The 20182-nt window shown below is 42.6% G+C and overlaps 1 protein-coding gene across 1 annotated transcript in view; it reads right to left on the reverse strand.

The window, feature by feature from the left end:
- LOC308296668 (FERM domain-containing protein 6) overlaps window positions 1–12951 on the reverse strand; it is a gene marked incomplete at both ends in the record, with an annotated part of 29550 nt that extends 16599 nt beyond the window's left edge. Inside the window, 5 exons of the mRNA XM_080739996.1 lie at window positions 1443–1641; window positions 3006–3082; window positions 3334–3413; window positions 11465–11555; window positions 12874–12951. Of these exons, the coding sequence (XP_080596122.1) occupies window positions 1443–1641; window positions 3006–3082; window positions 3334–3413; window positions 11465–11555; window positions 12874–12951 (525 nt within the window). The remainder of the gene's footprint in view (window positions 1–1442; window positions 1642–3005; window positions 3083–3333; window positions 3414–11464; window positions 11556–12873) is intronic.
- Between the last annotated feature and the right edge of the window lie 7231 nt (window positions 12952–20182).

Below are 20182 nucleotides of genomic sequence, written 5' to 3' on the forward strand. Positions count from 1 at the left end.
CCCCATAAGACACATCTGCCCATGAAGGATGAAATAAATACATATTTAGCCACTTGCATGCATGCCCCCAACATGGGGGCATGCATGCAAAAACCACTAAAACGATAGAAAGAAGTAAATGAAAACATTTTAACACTCATCTTTTCTTTGCTCTAATAACTATCTAAAATATGAACCCTTGTTGTAAAAAAACAAAGTTGTCCTTTAATGGCTTTCAGAAGCTGCTGCCACATAATGACACCAGGTGTGCAACAGTTGCCAAAAAAGGAATCAACAGGATAATCGTTAACTCATTTGTTGCCCCCTCCCGAGTTTCCCGAGTTATTATCGTTGTTATAGGGCGCCAGGGCCCGAGTTTCCCCGAGTTGGCAGCCATTTTGAAGAAAAAAAATTTAGTAGGCATGATCGCGATCGCAAAATTGCATGTTTAACCCCCATACCAACCACATCTTTCAAACATGGCAGCCATGTTTGTTTACATTTGAAGAAAACATAATGGCTTCTACAGTATCTCATGAATGCCTGAACGGATTTCCAAGCGGATTTTTTTGTTTGAAAGATGTGTGTGAACAGCATGCACACACATGGTGCACAATCTAGGCATGGGCGTGCACAGATCCGTGCACTAAAGATTACATGTTTTGGCATCCTGGTACTTGGCAGCCATTTTGAAAAGGCAGAGAATGAGTTAAGATACCCGATGGTTACAGCCCTAATAATTGCTCAGTCCTTTCAGAGTCCACTGCCACACGATGACACCCAAGTGGGGACTGATTAACCAGGGCCCAAGTGGACGGTATTTAGCTATTGAAAAATAGCAGAAATACAAGCTCACAGCACGGCACTCTTATAGATCTGTTGAAAATGTGTGCACATTTTTGAATATATGTATTTTTTTTTTTTCGTAACTCAAATTCTGCTTCTGGGGGGGGGGTCCCTGGAACAAAATATTTTGAGATGGGGGTCTGTGGCCAAATACATATCATTTTGGGGGTCCTTCACATGAAAATGTTTGAGCACCACTGACATAGAAACATAGGATTTTCAAAAAAACCTTAGAAGAATTTGAAATATTCAAAGACTTTTAGGTTTTTTGGAGCTGTGTGGAACACAAGCTCCCTATACGTGGCCGTGTGTGTGGGTATGTCTGCGTGTCTGTCTGTCTGTCTGTCTGTAGCCTACAGGACCTTTTGTGACCACACGAGGGCGCTGTTGTTCAGGCCAGGCCAGACACCCACACACACACACACACACACACACACACACACACACACACACACACACAGCTCCACTTCGAACAGAGGTTCGATTTTTTCAAAAATAGCAGATCTACAAGTTCGCAGCGCGGCACTCGGTGCCGCGCTGTGAGCTTGTATATCTAATATTTTTCACTGGTTAAAGCACAAAAGAATACATGATAACAACACCACCACTGCACCCACCCATGGAGGGAAGTAATCCTTGGGCTGGAAGTACGGCGTGCCCCCCTTCTCCTCCTCCCCGGGCAGAGGGTGGTCCGTGAGGTCCGCCTGCAGGGCGTAGCCCGCCAGCTGGAAGTACACCTCCTCCTGCTGGCGACACTCAGAGCGCAGCACCCGCTCCCGCAGGTCAGAGTAGTACAGGTGCCGCGCCTTCCGCTCGCTGGTACCATGCAGGAGAGAGAGAGAGGAGATTATGACAACAGCTGTTTACAGCAGGGGTCTTCAACAGGGTGTCCGGGACCCCTACTAGGGCAGGGGTTTTCAAAGTGGGTGACGGGGCACCCTGGGATGCCGTGACGGCAGTCCAGGGGTGCCGCGAGATCATTTGATAATAGTTGGAATTTATTTGGACACTTATTTTCAGTCAGTTCTAACCAAAATGGCTATAATCTCAACGTTTTCCCTCGCAACATAATCACTAAAATATCGTCACTGTCGGGCAGAAACCTTGTATCTCCAAGTTTCAAATGTGTACGTCTTTTGGTAAAGCAAAGCCCTGCTTCATGATACAAGACTGTTGCACAAAACAAGTGAAAACAGCTGATATAGTTGTGTGCTTGTAGATCTGCTGTTTTCACTAGTTTAGTACATTTTGTAGATGATAAATAGAAAACGAACGGTTTTGGACATATAAGGTTTCCACCCGACAACGACGATGCTATAAATATAAGGTGCTGGGAGTGAAAATTATAATGTAGGGGTGCCTCGGATTAAAAAAAAATATTCATGGGGTGCCCTGAGACAAAAAGGTTCTCTGTAACTCTCCTCCGATTTTTTCAGAGGATTAAACTAATTAAAACATGTATTTTTGGGGGCAAACCCCTGTTTTGCAATGTAACTACTGTACTTTGGTCTTCCCTTTTTATTAATATCAAGTAGATGTTTCTCTTTTGGTACTTTAAATAGCAATAATGAGGCTATGAAAAATCTTTTTCCCCCATTCATTTCCAATGTAAAAACAATCTGCCATGGTGATTCTGTCCCACTGGGATTAAACAAATTAAAACATATATTTTCGGGGGAAACCCCCTGTTTTGCAATGTGACTACTGTACCTTTGTCTTCCCTTTTTATTAATATCACCTAGATGTTTTTCCTTTGGTACTTTAACTAGCAATAATGAGGCAATGAAAATACCCCCTCCCCCATTCACTGCCACTATAAAAACAATCTGCCCTGGGTAATTTGTACTACTTAGTAACAGAGCAGAATGGGGCGGGATTTGACAAACAGTGAATTAAAAGGGTGTAAGTGATTTTTTTTTCTTCTGTTAAATCATTGCTATAGTGTTTGTTCAGATAACAGGGGTCTCCCAGTCTCTCTTCACCTCTTCACTAAAAAGAAAATAATACATTCTCATGGTCGGAGATACCAGTCAAATTTCATCCCATCAGGAGAGAGAACTCATACAGGATAAACAAGTGAAATCGGACATGATGAAATGAAAAAACTATTAACACACAAAATGTGAACACTATAGATTAGAAGCTGATGAAAGGTGGAAAAACACATCACTGAGACGTACCAGATAAGTCTGCCGTTCTCCACGTAGTACTGCACCTTGAGGAAGAGGACCAGAGGCAAGGCTCTCTTCTGTAAGGCCTGTGTTGAAAACAAAGCCATGTTGGATAGGATTAAGCCTAGTGATGCGCGGCTTGCTCGCATACGTTTTTGTCATGCTACAGAATAATGAGCCAGTCTTTAAATAGGCCAGCCGACTGTTGCTGGGCGGCATAGGCTAATGAAGACTGTGGGTCAAAGTTAAACGCTCCCAAATTTCCTCCTTACAACATTTTCCGATCATTTCTTTTCTCCACATAATAATAATAAAAACACCATAAATATGACCTTACCTTTCCTGAATCTTGCTTCCATTCCTTAGGAAAGTACTTGGTGAGTTTCTCTTCCATGTCTAAAAATATGTGCTCATTGTCTGGGGGAAGAAGAGAAGACAGGCAGACAAACAACAGCAGCCTCAGTATCCAAACAAAAGCATCATGTAACCGAGCGTAAAATTTGCTTAACAAAGGAATTAATTAGAAGAAAAGAAAGAAAAAAAACCTTGTTGTGCGATTTGTGAATGAGGCTAGTGGGAGGTGAATGACAGCTATGCAACACGGCCAAAAGTATGTGGACACCCCTACTAATTATCGAGTCTGATGAGGAGGGCTGTTTTTCAGGCTTTAGGCTTTAGGCCCCTTGGTTCCAGTATGGGCTAATCTTAATGCAACAGGATACAAAGATAGGGCTGAGCTCTAAATAGATATTATATCGAAACCATGAGACATCAGATATCATATCAGGATATGGCATAACTGTTGTCTCTTCCTGGTTGTAATCACTTAAGCTCTATTTTTTTGTTCAAAAATAGCACATTTACAAGCTCACAACGCGTCATGATATGAGGCGTTGTGAGTGTACTGTAGAGCTGCTATTTTTGTATGTTTGGGAAAAAATGTGTTTTATATATGGTCACAATATGAATATTTAGGTATTTGTTAAAAAAAGATTGTACGTTTGGGCAATATGGACAAAATAGAACATTACAACGATATCTTGTGGCAGCAGTTTGGGGGAAGACCCTCCGCTGTTCCAGCAGGACAAAGCGAAGTCCACCAGGGACATGCAGAGAATGTTAGAGAGGCAGGGGCTGACATTTCTAAAAGGGCCTTTTGGTGAAAATATCGAAAATAGCAGGCCTCCAAGCTCACAGCGTACACGCCGCGACACGTTGTGAGTTTGGAGGTCGGCATGGATTTCTACACAGAGAGGGCATTTCTTTCAACATAAGACGCTGTATTAAAGTTCATGAGAGTTTGGACAAGGCAATTCTCTTGAATGCTGCCTTCAGGTATGGCACGGAAAGAGGGGCATTTGCATTTCTTTCACAATAGTTAAAAACCGCATTCATGGTCTGGAGAGGGCACCTTTTTAGAGACTGATAAAAGGGCAGGGGCTCAAGCCCCCTTTGCTGTCTATGTGTGCACGTGCCTGCCCTGACATGTATGGACGGTTTGTTGTGACCTTAACCTTAACCCCCATCAATACGTTTGGAATGAACTGGAGCGCCACATTGCGAGCCAGGTCTTCTCATTCCAAAATCAGCGCCTGACCTCACAAAAAGCTCCACTGACCGAATGGGCACAAACACCCACATTCACACTCCAAAATCTTAGGAAAAGCCTTCACAAAATTAAGGCAACCTTTGGCTTCAAAAGGAAGCATTAACTGCCCATGTTTTTGGAAGCGGATGGCCATGGTTCAACAAGCTCATATTAGGTGCGTGCCATGGTCGGTTGTCCACATGCCGATGTAGTGCCAAGTGTGTCTGTTTGATTGATTGATTGAAGACTTTATTAGAAGTTTGCATAGGAAAAGGTACAGTTTCATGACGGTACAGTTCACTGGTACACGGTCTACTAAAAGGAGATCCATGAAAAGACTAAGCTTATTTCCACAGGAAACCATTTAAGTATCTCATATAACATTGAATGACAGACGAATAGAACACAGTACTATGCAGTAGATATGTAAAGAAAAGAAAAAAAGAGTCTAAACAGTAAGTAAGTAAGTATATACAAAGAAGGGGCAGGGGAGGGTAGGGTGGGCTAGGTTAGTTTTTCTTTTTACCAGTTGCGAACGGCTGCTGCCTGTAAGTGGTTTTTCAGGGCAATTTTAAAGGATGCTAATGATCCACACTCCTTTATGGCCTTCGGTAAGGCTTTCCACATTTTGGTGGCAGGAGCATTGTTGATTTAGCAAGTCAATACTTCATGCCTAGCATTACTAAGTGATAATGTATGCATGCCAATACTGTAACCCCTCTTTTGACTGGTCCCTTACATTTACTTAGTTAACCCATCCAAAAAATCAACTGATCCAAAATGCAGCGGCACGACTGGTCTTCAACCAGCCTAAGTTCTCACATGTCTCTCCCCTTCTCCGCAGCCTCCACTGGCTCCCGGTTGCGGCCCGCACTGAATACAAAACACTGATGCTGACCTTCAAAGCAGCCAAAGGTATGGCTCCTCCATACCTCCAGAAGCTGATCAACCCCTACACCCCCACCCGGTCACTTAGATCAGCCAACACAGGGATGCTGACAGAACCCTCGCTAAAAACTCCAGGGCAAAAATCCACTCGTCCGAGACAGTTTGCCCTCCTGGCCCCCAAGTTGTGGAATAAACTCCCTGTCGCACTTAGAACAACGGACTCACTCGCTAGCTTTCGCCGTGGACTGAAGACTCACCTTTTCAGACTCCACCTAAACCCTTAGCACTACAGAAAAATCAATGAATACATGAAGCTAGTTAGCATTTGTTTTGTTTTTTATGTTTTTTAGAACTTTGATTATATGGTGTTTTTCTAGATAGATATCCTTTTGCATTTGTTATATTGTTGATGATGTACTGACATATTATCTTGTTTATTATTGTGATGTTATCTGCTGATTGTAAGTCGCTTTGGATTAAAAGCGTCTGCTAAATGCCTAAACTGTAAACTGTAAACTGTAAACCCATAAAAAAGCAGGAAAGCATCTGTGTCGTTTTAGATTTGAGCTATATACTGTATAGCACGTTGGTTGGATATTCAAAAATAGCAGATAGGTCTATAAAGCCTCTATCGGAGTCCAGGGTGAAGAGCGATTCACTTCACCGCGGTGTAGTTTACTAGCTATCACCTAAAAATACTAGGTGATAGCTAGGAAACTACAACGTGGTGAAGTGAATCGCTCTTCACCCTGGACTCTGATAGAGGCTTTAGCTGATAACATGAGCTTGTAGATCTTGATCATTTGTGCAAAAGAAAAAAATAATCTTGGAGGTCCGGGCCAAATACATGTTGGGGGTCCTTGACATAAAAGGTTTGAGCACCACTGATAGAGCAACATAAACTGTTAAACCCCTATCAGAGTCTGTGGTGAAGAGCCTACCACCGCAAATTTATAATCCACCTAAAGTGAGAAAACAAGTGGAGGCCATCATAGTCAGTCCCGGTGAAGTCCTATTACTGTGACTGACTGGTCGAGATCGACCAATCAGTGAACGGGGTGATGGGCCGATCTGTCTGATAGTAAAAACAGAGAGATGTGTCGGGGTACGCGGTGGATAGCTCTTCACCACGAGTAATGACGTAATGTTGCAGTTTTATGACTTAATTTAAGGTTTTAAGACTACACCGCGGTGGATAGCTTATCACCGCGGTGCCTACTATGATAGGGGCTTTAGGATTTAGACGACATTTGTAGAAATCGGTAAACATGTTTGTAAACAAGAAACGGGTCTATAGTAGGGCAGGAGAAAGACTCCACCAGCACCCGGATGACATTTTTTCAAAACCTATTTTTTTAGGACCCTTATGGTGTCTAGTTATGATTTCTTCTTGTTGCCGTGGTTAACTAATGTCCCATGGTGTTCATTTTTAATGAATTCTTGAACCTACCCATTCACTCACTCAACAGTAAACAAATCTAAGTGTATAGAGGGTATCTGCACATTTCTAAAGTGACAATTTAAGGACCTCTAAAATGACAGTCAAACATTGGCCAAATTGTCAAATATTAGAGGCTGAGATTGTGAAAATAGCCGATCTACATGCTCACAACGGGGAGGACCCCCTGTAGTAACTCTGAGGAACCCCTAGGGGTCCCGGACCCCCTGTTGGAGACCCCCGTTATAGTGCTTGATGTGGATGGCAATTACTGTGGTTTACGTCAACGGATGAAGCAATGAAATGAAATAAATACTAAAGCTTGGTCTTGTTTTATCTCCAACTATGATAAGTTGTTCTGTCTCAGTAGAGGGGGTTGATAAAGCAGTTTAAAACGACCACGAGAACAGACATATTGCAACATTGATCACATCATCTCACAGAGCCTGTGTACCACCCTGCCTCTGGTACCGCGGTTTAAGAGTCAAATTGTTGGCCCGATCCGTCACCGCTTTGCCTGTTTTTCCCCCCAGACTGCCGTTGTTGTTACGCAACTAATTTGCCACGCCACGGATTTACTTATTCAGACCTCACTCCTCCAACCATCCATCCATCTGTGATCTCATCCTGGGCCAGGGGCGTCAATTGGGTATGGCAGGGGTATGCAGCTGCCAGCTGCCATACCCTGGGTCCAGGGGGGAAAATAAAAGTTGCTTTTAAATATAAGTCCATGAATGTCTCTTTGTCTATCTGTGCTGGTTATTATGTTGTTAAATTACAGTAAAATAACTACAAATGCAATGGTCACTTTAACAAGGTATTATATTCTCCACACTTGTATTCTGCCCATCTTGACAAAATGGTATATTCCCAGGTTCCACAGGTCAGCTGCACAGGTGCAATTCATTATTGTTAATTGTGGCTGCACTTGAGTTGCAGCCACAATTAAGTTTAGCTGCACTTGAAAAAACATTCCAGGCTGCCATATCCAGCCCAAGAAACCGTAGAAACCTGTGTAAAAAACTGACAAAAGTATATATATTTTTTTCAGACATTGTGAGAATAGCCGATCTACATGCTCACAACGCCTCGCAGTGCGAGGCGTTGTGAGCATGTAGATCTGCTATCTTCACAATAGAACCGTGTTATCCAAAATGTAATGCCTATTTTCCATGAGGACTCCCATCTTTGCCATACCCTAGCTTTTGCTGAACTGACGCCACTGTCCTGGGCCCCTCTCTGACTCACTCTGACTCACTCCACCTTTCCACTCCTCTTTCACTGGGGTGTTTTTTTTTTTTTTTTTGTAAGTCTGTGTCATGTCCAGTTCCAGGGGCGCCACAAGGGGGGGGGGGGGGGGGGGGGGGGGAGTGGGACTGAGTTACCAGGGCCCAAGGAGGAGGGGCCTTAATTATGTTATACTTTAGCTATTGAAAAATAGCAGATACTATTTTTGAGAACTTCTGAAAATGCGTGCAAATCTTTGAATATGTATTTTTTAAGCAAACATTTGTAACTAAAGTTTTGCTTCTGGGGGGTCCCTGGAACTAAATATTTTGAGATAGGGGATCCGTGGCCAAATACCATTTTGGGGGTCCTTGACATGAACAAGTTTGAGCACCACTGACATAGAAAAAAAAAACCTTAGAAGACTTTTTCATGATTTTTTCAAAAATAGCAGATCTACAAGCTCGCAGTGCGGCACTGCGAGCCTGTATATCTGCCATTTTTCAATAGTTAAAGGAGCTATAGTCAACTTTTTCTTGAAAAACGGATGCTAAATTAAAAATAATGTTCGATTTTATAAAAAAAAAATATGCTTCATATATGTGTTTATGTTCAAAAATGTCAACAAAAAGCGTAAAATAATGATAAAATAATCATTTTGGCAATTGTCAGACCGACACTTTGTTTACATCCTATCAATCCATATAAAAGAATAAATTAGGACGTAAACAAAGTGTTGGTCTGACAAAGGCCAAAATTATTATTTTATCATTATTTTACGCTTTTTGTGGACATTTCTGAACAGAAACACATATATGAAGCATCATTTTTTAATAAAATGTTTTCGAAACAATATTTTTATTTTAGCATCCATTTTTCAAGAAAAAGTTGACTATGGCTACTTTAACCCTCTAAGGCCCGCATTAAGAAATACTTGAAATAAAAAATTGAAAAAAATCAGATGGTGTTGTAGGAGTCCTATTAAGAGGAAAATGTAATGTTTTTTTCAAAAAAATGTTTTTGTAAGATTTTATAGCCATAAATCAAAAATCATAAATCATGCTCTAATTTACATATGGGGGATATTTTTCAAAATAATAACATATGTACATGTTCTAGACATTCTAATGATCACCAAAAAGAATAGTACAGGCATTTTACTTATGTTTTTTTGAGGTATAGCTTCCATGAAAAAGTGAGATGTTGTTCGTCAAAACTCTGGAATTTCAGCGGGTGTGGCGGGTGTGAATGTCAGCCCCTGTGGGGCGTATTTATATGCAAATATTGTGGCCAATGGCATTGTAATACTAAACAATAGAATCCAATGGTGGTGTTTAGGTGGTAGGGGGAGCTAAAATAAAATGATTTAAACCTTTTTTTGGATAAAATACAAACGTTGTAATATTACAACCGTGGGCCTTAGAGGGTTAAAGCACAAAATATGCGTAATAATGCGTTCCCAGTCTAAATGGGTTAAACCCCCTCCTTCCCCCTATGAAGAACATTCGTGGGGGGCCCCCCGCAGTGAATCCTTGCACCCAGGGCCCAGAATTTGGTGCGACACCCCTGTCCAGTTCCCCTGAGACCCCCCCCCCCCCCCCCCCCCCCCCCCCCCCGCCCCCCAGTCCAGTCATCAATCCGTCCCTCCCTCCACTGAAGGCGTGGAATGCACTCCTGCATTCCTGGCTTAATGAAGTTAATATTGTTGGAATCCAGGCCCAAGTGGTCGCCGGACCGACACCACAAAAACAAAAGGCTGCTTGTTCAAAGAGGTGAAGCCCATACCAGATTACTGGAGGCATTGCCACACATCCGTACGAAGGGAGAAGCCGAATCAGAGCGTGAACGTAACAATGAAGGATATTACCCTGTTAGTTGTCGCAGACATTTGCCACCATAACTATTTCCAACAGTATATTGTGTAAATGGACACCGCCAAACAATAATTATATCACTGCTGCCTTTCACTGCACATAGGGTGTTGTTTATGACTGTAAACATGGTGTTGTTTATGACTGTAAACATGGTGTGTCTGATGGACATGTTAAGCGAACTTTCAACCTGGGAATCCCCATTTCGGACATAACGATCAGTTAACATTATTGGTGAAGCTTTTCCATTACTTTCACAAACGTTCAAAAGTAGTGAAAATATAGATCTGCAAGCTTATGAGATATTATATTGTCTATTTTCACTATTCATCGTAAAACGCAGTGGTTCTCAACCTGTAGGTCTGGACCCCCAAGGGGGGGTCCCCAAATGATTTCGGGGGGTCCCCAGATGATAACTTAAATGTGCAACATTGCTTTCTCACTCAACAGTAAACAAACCATCATAAAGTTTAAGTGTACAGAGGATATCTGCACATTTCTAAAGTGTCAATCTAAGGACTGTTTAATACCTCTAAAATGACAAATGAAACATTAGCCAAACTGTCAAATATTAGAGGAAGAAATTGTGGAAATAGCCGACCTACATGCTCACAATGCCTCGCAACTCAAGGCTTTGTGAGCATGTAGATCTGCTATTTTCACAATAGAACCGTGTTATACAAAATGTAATGACTCAACTCTTAGTGCTCTTAGGGTGGGGGGGGGGGGGTCCCCAGTTAAAATATGATTATTTGGGGGGTCGCGGCCTGAAAAGGTTGAGAACCACTGGTATAACGAAGTGTGTAGGGCTTAAGTGGTTTCTGGGTCTTGTTTAGCCTAGTTCCAGACCCTGAATCGCTAGCCACACCCCTTTACATTTTTTGTTTTGGCGATTCAGGGGTCTAGAAGTGCTCTCATTGAAGAGGCCTGCCTCGGTTGAAAATCTGTATGGCGAATCAACGTCGTGAATCAGCGTCTTGTGATCAGTGTGGGTGGGGGTTTCCCAGAACTCATGTGTGTTTCCAAGTACACCAGCGCCGCCGCCGTACCGCGCATGGCGTCGCGGTAAAATGCAGTAAATAGCGGTAAAATGCGATCGTATCGATCTCGCTATGAAACACCAGTAGCAGGCATGTTATGTTGTGTTTGATTACTAGTTCGTAGTGCTCCTATTCTATTTCTTTGGTTAGCAAGTAGCACTAGCAAGCAACAGTCTAGCCAATAGCCAGCCACACATAACAACCATGATAACAACACTATGTCATGTGTTGGTCGGTGAACCAATCGCTGAAGACTGCCTCTTTTCTGCAATCGCCCTGGGGGGAAGCGACCTCAGACTGAATAATGAAGTGAAACGAAATGTCAATTCAGGCTGAGTGTCAGGCTAGGTCTTGTTGTGATCGTCAAGCAATGCTTTGAACAGCGTTTTCAGGTTGTGATGAAGAGCTCTGCTTACCCTTCACCACCGTGAGGCCAAAGAAGTGCAGCTCTTTCATTCCCAGCAGCTCCAACACGCTGTCGAACACATCCTGGCCCGTAGACTTGAGCTGGAGCAGGAGAGGAAGTATGCTTGTTAATTCATAACATGCATCAAACATGGAGACAGGAAATTGCATTACTTAAAAGGGAGAACCACCCATTTTCAATATTGAACCATGTCATTAATATACCTTTGAGTTGTTATGTGGAAATAAGAAAAAAGTCCCCCGTCCCCCCCTTCTGTGTTGCCTAGAACAGTGGTTCTTAACCTGTGGGTCGGGACCCCCAGAGGGGTCGCCAAATTATTTTGCGGGGGTCCTCAGATGATTAACTTAATGTGCAGCATTGTTTTCTCACTCAACAGTAAACAATCCAACATAAAGTTGTAGACTAGAGGGTATCTGCACATTTCTAAAACGGCAAATCAAACATTGGCCAAAATGTCAAATATTAGAGGCTGAAATTGTGAAAATAGACGATCTACATGCTCACAACGCCTCGCAACGCAAAATGCCTCAACTCTTATTGCTTGTCAGGGTGGGGGGGGGGGGGGGGGGGGTACCCACTCCCCAGTTATAATATTATTATTTTGGGGGTCGCGGCCTGAAAAGGTTGAGAACCACTGGCCTAGAACTGGAGGATTGATTTTGGGGTTTGGCTTGCAAAGTACACCATGATGACATCATTACGGTGTACTTTGCAAGTCAAACATATTTTGTCATTAGGTCAAACACCCTTTGGATCGACCACCAAACTCTAACCCAAACCCTAATCCTAACCTCAGTAAAACTATGCCTAACTCTAACCCTAACCCTAAACCTAACCTCAGTAACCGTGACGCGGGTGATTATCTAACCTGCCGACGCTCGCGGGTGATTATCTAACCTACCAACGCTGTTCGACCCAACGTGAGTTCGACCTATGGGGCAGTCCCCCAAAAGGGGGTCCGTGGCCAAATCCTTTGGGGGTCCTCCTCGTCATGAAAATGTTTGAGAACCACTGAAACATTAAAACGGGGAAAGCATCAGTGTCATTTTAGCATTGGCTTTTGAAAAATAGCAGATATACAAGCTCCCAGCGCGGCACCGAGTGCCACGCTGTGAGCTTGTAGATCTGCTATTTTTGAAAGATCTTTGAATATATAGATTTTTAAAGGGAACATTTGTAACTCAAATCTTTCTTTCTCAGGGTTTCTCCCTGGAACTAAATATTTTGAGATGGCGGTCCGCGGTCAAATACATATAATTCTAGGGGTCCTTGATTTTACAAAGTTTGAGCATCAATGACATAGAAACACAGACAACCATTAGGATTTATAGACCAGAGAATATTTCCAGGTTAATGGGTTACGTTGGGTCAAACAAGAAGACGGTCAGCTCCACACACCCCTACAGTGATGTCCAGCTGTTCTTTGTTGGGCAGAAAGACGCAGATGGTTCTCTCCTGCTTGGCCGAGACAGACATGACGTCCAGGAAGAAGATGGTTTGTCTCTGGTGCACTTTTTAAATGATCCTCTCCCTGCTTGAGTCGGGCCTCGCGATCAGCGTTTTATCGGTCCTGCGGTAGCGCCTCTTCCATGTTCTGAAGGAATGAAACATGACAACAACAGAACTGTTAAACAATCCAGTGAGGTGAGGTTTGTTCATACACAGTGTTAAAAAAGGTTACGTCTTGCGCAGGAGACCCATGTTCAAATCCGGGGTAGAACAGGAAAGTTACAGAGGGCAGCTTTAAGATAACCCTTAAGCTCTGTGTTCAGACTGTTCTCCCTAAACGTTTCATAAGTAGTAGGCTAGCTTTTTGTGTTGACGTGATGTTGGTTGGTATGCAGTCACTCAGCCAGGGAAAGAAATCCCATATCCAGACATAAGTAAACAACATGGAGAGAGTCTGCATTCCTGCCATGATCCAACCACCTTCATTAACTCTAAACAGGCCTCTGTCACATCCTAAATTCAGATTTATTCCTTGCCCGCCACCATCCGGCTTTGTTGGGCGTCCAGGGACGTGCTGGCCATTGGGAAAAGCAGGACAACTCCCAAACGGCCGGTTCATTCCCGGCCGGTCCAGGCCGGCCATTAGGAAAAAAAATACAAATAAAATGTCGGCCTTTGTTCCATTTTGGGTGCTGGGCGGCCAACAGTAAATCGTCATTGTCGGGCAGAAGCCTGGTATCTCCACGTTTCAAATTTGTAATTTTTTTTAGCAAAGCAAAGCCCTGCTTCATCATACAAGGCCGTCGCACAAAAGTAGTGAAAACAGCAGATCTACTTGTGTGCTTGTAGATCGGCTGTTTTCACTAGTTTAAATCATTTTTTAAATGATAAATACAAAACAAACGGTTTTGGACATACAAGGTTTCCACCTGACAACGACAAAATATAACTCATGTAATTGGCCCACTGGCTTGTCACTTTGTCATGATCTGAAATGGCAAATCTTTGAGTAGCAGCAGCGCTAGAGAGAGAGAGATCTCTCTCTATAGCGCGCAATGAGGGCCTCTCCAACTCTTTTTCCCGGGCTGAATCAGGGGCCCAGCACGTCCCTGTGGGCGTCTATGTGAACAACAAGATTGGCCCCGTGTTCGGTGGAGGGAAGCCGGGTGGGGAGGGTGATATTGGTTATCACACGTACTCCTACGGGCTGGGGTGGCAACTGTCAGAGGGAAGTGTTGGGCAGGGGCAGGGGGTCCCATGAGTTACTACAGGGGGTCCTCCAAATCTTTGTGTGATATTTTTCTCTTTTTTTTTATCAACCACTTGAACACTAGCGTCCATAATATATTCAGAGAACTTTAAACAAAAATAGCAGATCCACAAGCTCACAACGCCTCGCAGCTTGTAGATCGGCTATTTTCGGCAAAGAGGTTTGGTGTACAGTAGAGGGGAAAAAGAGCAGACTAAGTACAGAGTGGAAGGTCAAGTTAATTAAGTATTGACAGTTCAAGTGGTTAAATATCTGAAATTGATATGAATCCAAAATAAACTGAGGATAGTGCTGTCAAACAATATAAATATATGGAATCTCTGAACAGGTTGTGGGGGTCCCTGCTTCATCTCTCTCTCTCAAATAAGGGGTCCTTGGCCTGAAAACGTTAAGACCACTGCCCTACGTCTTCCTGGTGGGGGCTCCTGCCAGGAAGAAAGAAATCATACCCAATATTAATCAGTCAATAAATATATTGATGCAGTGATGTAGAACCGGTTTAGGAATGTCTAGTGTCTACTAAATCCATTACTTATAAAGGCACTAAGTAAGTGACAGACGACATTAATGGCATTGTAATGGAAGGTGCTTTCACTTTTTGTTCAATGATTTAAATACTAACTGAAATAAATGGAACAATGGAACAATAATGGATCAATTAACCAATCTGATACAATCCTATGCAAAAATGTTCTACACAGGACCCACACGTAGAGAGGTATATCAAAATCACTTAGCTCCTATTTTAGAAATAGTGAAAATACAGCCCACGACATTTAAGGGCTTTCAAAAATTATATATATCTGAATTTCTTTTGAAAAATGTTTCATTTCTTTTTCTTTTTTTTTTTCCTTTTTTTTGTAATTTAGGAAATGTAAAAAAGGGATAATATATTATTTAATTGTGACCCACTATTTGGGAAACAGCATTACAACCTGCTAACAGCACACAATATAAAAAGTAAAAACTGGATTACGCTGAGATCTGCTGAAGAGAGAATAGGCAGAATCTGTGTGGCTTCAAAGTAAAGCCCACCCGAAGTTTCCCCGTAATGTTGTGAACCCCTGGTCCTGCAATTGGTACGAATTTAGTTTCAAAATCAATTAACCTGATTAACGGCTACAGTACGCCAACCATTCTGATCCATTTTAAATCTGGACAATAAAAAAAAACTAAAAGAATCATGAAGCAAAGTACGCTCTGATTGCCAGTAAACCAGGGTTCCCCAATTAGTTTTCCCCAAGGGCCGAATTAAGTCTAGGGTACCAAGCCGAGGGCCACAACATTGAATTAAGTCTAGGGTACCAAGCCGAGGGCCACAACATTGAATTATGTCTAGGGTACCAAGCCGAGGGCCACAACATTGAATTATGTCTAGGGTACCAAGCCGAGGGCCACAACATTGAATTAAGTCTAGGGTACCAAGCCGAGGGCCACAACATTGAATTATGTCTAGGGTACCAAGCCGAGGGCCACAACATTGAATTATGTCTAGGGTACCAAGCCGAGGGCCACAACATTGCAGGAGGCGACGGTGGCGTTCCTGCTACTCTAGCGACAGTTCAGATATCGTCGTTGTCAGGTGAAAATCTTGTATGTCCAAAACCGTTCGTTTTGCATTTATCATTTTAAAAATGATTTAAACTAGTGAAAACAGCCAATCTACAAGATGCGAGGCGTTGTGTGCTTGTAGATCTGCTGTTTTCACTACTTTTGTGCGACGGCCTAAAGAATGTACAAATTTGGAGATACGAGATTTCCACCCGACAACGACGATATACTAGTGTTGTTGCTGCTCTTATACCACCATTATTACTGGGGTTGGTGTGGGCCAGACAGTAGCCCCCTGCGGGCCGCAAATGGCCTGCGGGCCGCCGATTGGGGAACCCTGCAGTAAACAAATATCTTTGAATGTTGCATAAAAGGAACAGCTCAATGAACCAAGTGGATTATTGTTTTGTGCGTAGACACAACGTCTGTTTCTCTGTTAAGCTCTGCTTTTCAGAAGCTAAGCACTCATAATGTGAAAATACTTGTTCGTAAGCAACATGACGCGACATGCCACTCTGCCGGATTATAAAAAATAAAAAAAAGATAGTAAGACGCTTCACACCTGTCATTATATTCAGGTCCCAATCAGGGGCGTCACAAGTGGGACTGAGTTACTAGGGCCCAAGGTGGAGAGAGGGGCCTTCATTATTTTATACTTTAGCTATTGACAAATAGCAGATCTACAAGCTCACAGCGCGGCACCGAGTGCCACGCTGTGAGCTTGTAGATCTGCTATTTTTTGAAAAGTCATGAAAATGTGTGGAAATGTTTGAATGTATGTAATTTTTAAGCGAACATTTTTAACTAAAGTTTTGCTTCTGGGGGGTCCCTGGAACGAAATATTTTGAGATGGGGTTCCGTGGCCCATTTTGGGGGTCCTGCACATGAAAAGGTTTGAGCATCACTGACATAGAAACAGTTAAAAACTAGAAGCAGTGCTCTTCCGAGCACAGGTCTCCACCAGGCCACACAAATCGGCCTGTTATAGCGCCACCATGAGGCTGATTTAAAAATTGTGGGGCAGAGGTTCTGAATTAGCATCCAGGGAGTGTGTGTGCTCAGTTTGGCAGCGATCGGGCCAACGGCGCCGGAGATTAGCTGGTAACAACCAGGCCACACAAATCGGCCTGTTATAGCGCCACCATGAGGCTGATTTAAAAATTGTGGGGCAGAGGTTCTGAATTAGCATCCAGGGAGTGTGTGTGCTCAGTTTGGCAGCGATCGGGCCAACGGTGACTGAGATTAGCTGTTCACAAACTGCGAGGACGCACGGACGCACGAACGCACGGACGGACGCACGGACGGACGGACGGAGGGGAAAACATACTCTCCCTCAGCCTTCGGCTGGTGGAGACAAAAATGTCAAAACCTTAGAAGGTTTTGAAATATTCAAAGACTTTTCAAAAATAGCAGATCTACAAGCTCGCAGCTTGTATATCTGCTATTTTTCAATAGTTAAAGCACAAAATAATGCGTAACAATGCGTTCCCAGTCTAAATGGGTTAAACCCCCTCCCCCTATGAAGAACATTCATGGGGGGCCCGCAGTGAATCCTTGGACCCAGGGCCCAGGATCTGGTGTGACACCCCTGCTCCCAATACCCAGGGTGTGGGAACTACGCTGTGATTGTTCTAATCTAGAGTCACAGGACGCTGCGCTGAAGGAAGAACATGTTTAAACACATCAGCCTCTTCTACATCTGCCCCAGCGGAGCAAAGAGACAGACCTGAAAATCCAGTAGCCTAAATTATCGTCGTTGTCGGTGACTGGAAACCTTGTATGTCCAAGGACCGTTCGTTGTTTTGTATTTATCATTTTAAAAATCAACTAAACTAGTGAAAATAGCAGATCTACAATCTACAAGCACACAACGCCTTGCACCGCGAGGCGTTGTGTGCTTGTAGATCAGCTGTTTTCACTACTTTTTGTGCGACAGTCTTGTATGATGAAGCAGGGCTTTACTTTGCAAAAAAAATTACAAATTTGAAACTTGGAGATTGGAGGTTTCTGCCCGACAGTGACGTTATGCTACCAGCTCGTTACGGAGCCAAGGTTTACTTCAGAAAGGGCGGAGTATGTTTCACACAGCTTTAGTGGTTCTGATGTTTACCATTATTTTTATATTGAATTCCAAAATGATTAATCAATGTAACTAATAATGTTCTCGGTCAACCGATGAATGTCCTTTCTCTTACGCTTTATATGACATGGTGCTTCTTTTTTTTAAGATTTGTTTTGGGGCTTTTATGACTAGACTGACAGGACATGGGGGGGGAGACGGGGAGTGACACGCGGCAAAGGTCGTCCTGATCGGGAATCGAACCGGCGCCGCCGCCGCCGCCAGGCATCCATCCATGCCTATGTGGCAATGCCACAGTGGTATGCACCAGGACCAGTATGACATTCAGTACAGCTTAAAGGAGGTCTGAATGAGCTGTGTGCAAACACCCAAAACACCAGTAGGCCTACTTGGATTACTGACACACTGGGAGCAGGATTGGCATTCAAGAGTACATTTTTAGCAATACTAAATGGGTCTGAAACTGAAATGGGTAATGTTTTTAAAAATATATATTATCGGGGAGAGAGCCACTTGTGATCTCTCAGGGTTGTTCTTCTATCAAATGTTTCAAATGACAGACTTGCAATATAAAGTATACTAGGGCCAACCACAGTATACTGTACCCTATAATATAAAGTACACTAGGGCCAACCACAGTATACTGTACCCTATAATATCATGTATACTAGGGCCAACCACAGTATACTGTACCCTATAATATAAAGTATACTAGGGCCAACCACAGTATACTGTACCCTATAATATAAAGTATACTAGGGCCAACCACAGTATACTGTACCCTATAATATCATTATACTAGGGCCAACCACAGTCTACTGTACCCTATAATATAAAGTATACTAGGGCCAACCACAGTATACTGTACCCTATAATATAAAGTATACTAGGGCCAACCACAGTATACTGTACCCTATAATATAAAGTATACTAGGGCCAACCACAGTATACTGTACCCTATAATATAAAGTATACTAGGGCCAACCACAGTATACTGTACCCTATAATATAAAGTATACTAGGGCCAACCACAGTATACTGTACCCTATAATATAAAGTATAATAGGGCCAACCACAGTATACTGTACCCTATAATATAAAGTATACTAGGGCCAACCACAGTATACTGTACCCTATAATATAAAGTATACTAGGGCCAACCACAGTATACTGTACCCTATAATATAAAGTATAATAGGGCCAACCACAGTATACTGTACCCTATAATATAAAGTATACTAGGGCCAACCACAGTATACTGTACCCTATAATATAAAGTATAATAGGGCCAACCACAGTATACTGTACCCTATAATATCATGTGGTTTAATCATTAACAGTTTTATAACTACAACACCTTCCTTCAGTAACCACATCAAGAACAAAAGAGTAGGTGTTGGTCATAGAGATAAAATATTCTGTATATACACATGTATTGTACAAGTGCTGTGTTTCTTTCTTAGAGACGGAAATGAGTCACAGACCAGCAACCTGCAGACAGGTAGTACTGTATCCGTTGTTCTCCATGAGAAATGCTAATGTTATTTTAAGATAGAAGCATAGAATCTTACTAATGCAGGCTGGTGAAGGAAGTGTAACAGAGATGTACTGTGAAAAAAACCTCCATAATTGATCAAAAGCAAAAAGCATACAATATAGGTCTTCCAATTAAATGAATGAATTTACACAGTTAGACTAAAGCTCCAGTCTAGTGTAAAATAAGGTGATGAAGGCCTATGCACCTTATCCAAGACATCACGTCATCTTCAAAACAAGTCTGCAACAATCAGTCAGACCAAGTCTCGGGGTGTCTAGCAGAGTGGAACCTCATCACATGAGTAGCCATCTGTATGCCTTAATTCCCCCTCAAGACTGTTTTAATCCCTCCTCATGACAATACAAACATTCCCGCTTGCATGGTGGTGGTGGTAGCAGGCTACTAGACCTTTGAATTGTTCAAATTAAGCTCAACACAACTACCCTCACTGAATGCATTGAACACTACCGCAATGGATGAGAAGGTCTGCAAAGAGAAACTGAAATCATTTGTCTTCTCCTTTGAGAGGTGGAGATGCAGTCTATTATTATTATAGAATATAGAGATGAACAAGAAGACATCAGTGTGTTTGGAGTGCATGCAGAGCAATGAACCAATTCTTCATTTGGTCACAATACACACATTATGATAAAACAAATCTGTCCAATTTAAACTTATTTGAATTCAAAGTAAATGCAATAATCGGGTTAGTTTAATAATGTGGTTGACTTTAAAGTCAAGCAAAAAGCATCATAAGAGCTGCAGCAGGTAATAGCTTCCTCTCTTTAAACAACATCTTGCATGGGTTGGACAAAACAGG

This window comes from Nannobrachium achirus (genome assembly GCF_963921795.1).
Source record: "Nannobrachium achirus genome assembly, chromosome: 13".
Lineage (NCBI taxonomy): Eukaryota > Metazoa > Chordata > Actinopteri > Myctophiformes > Myctophidae > Nannobrachium > Nannobrachium achirus.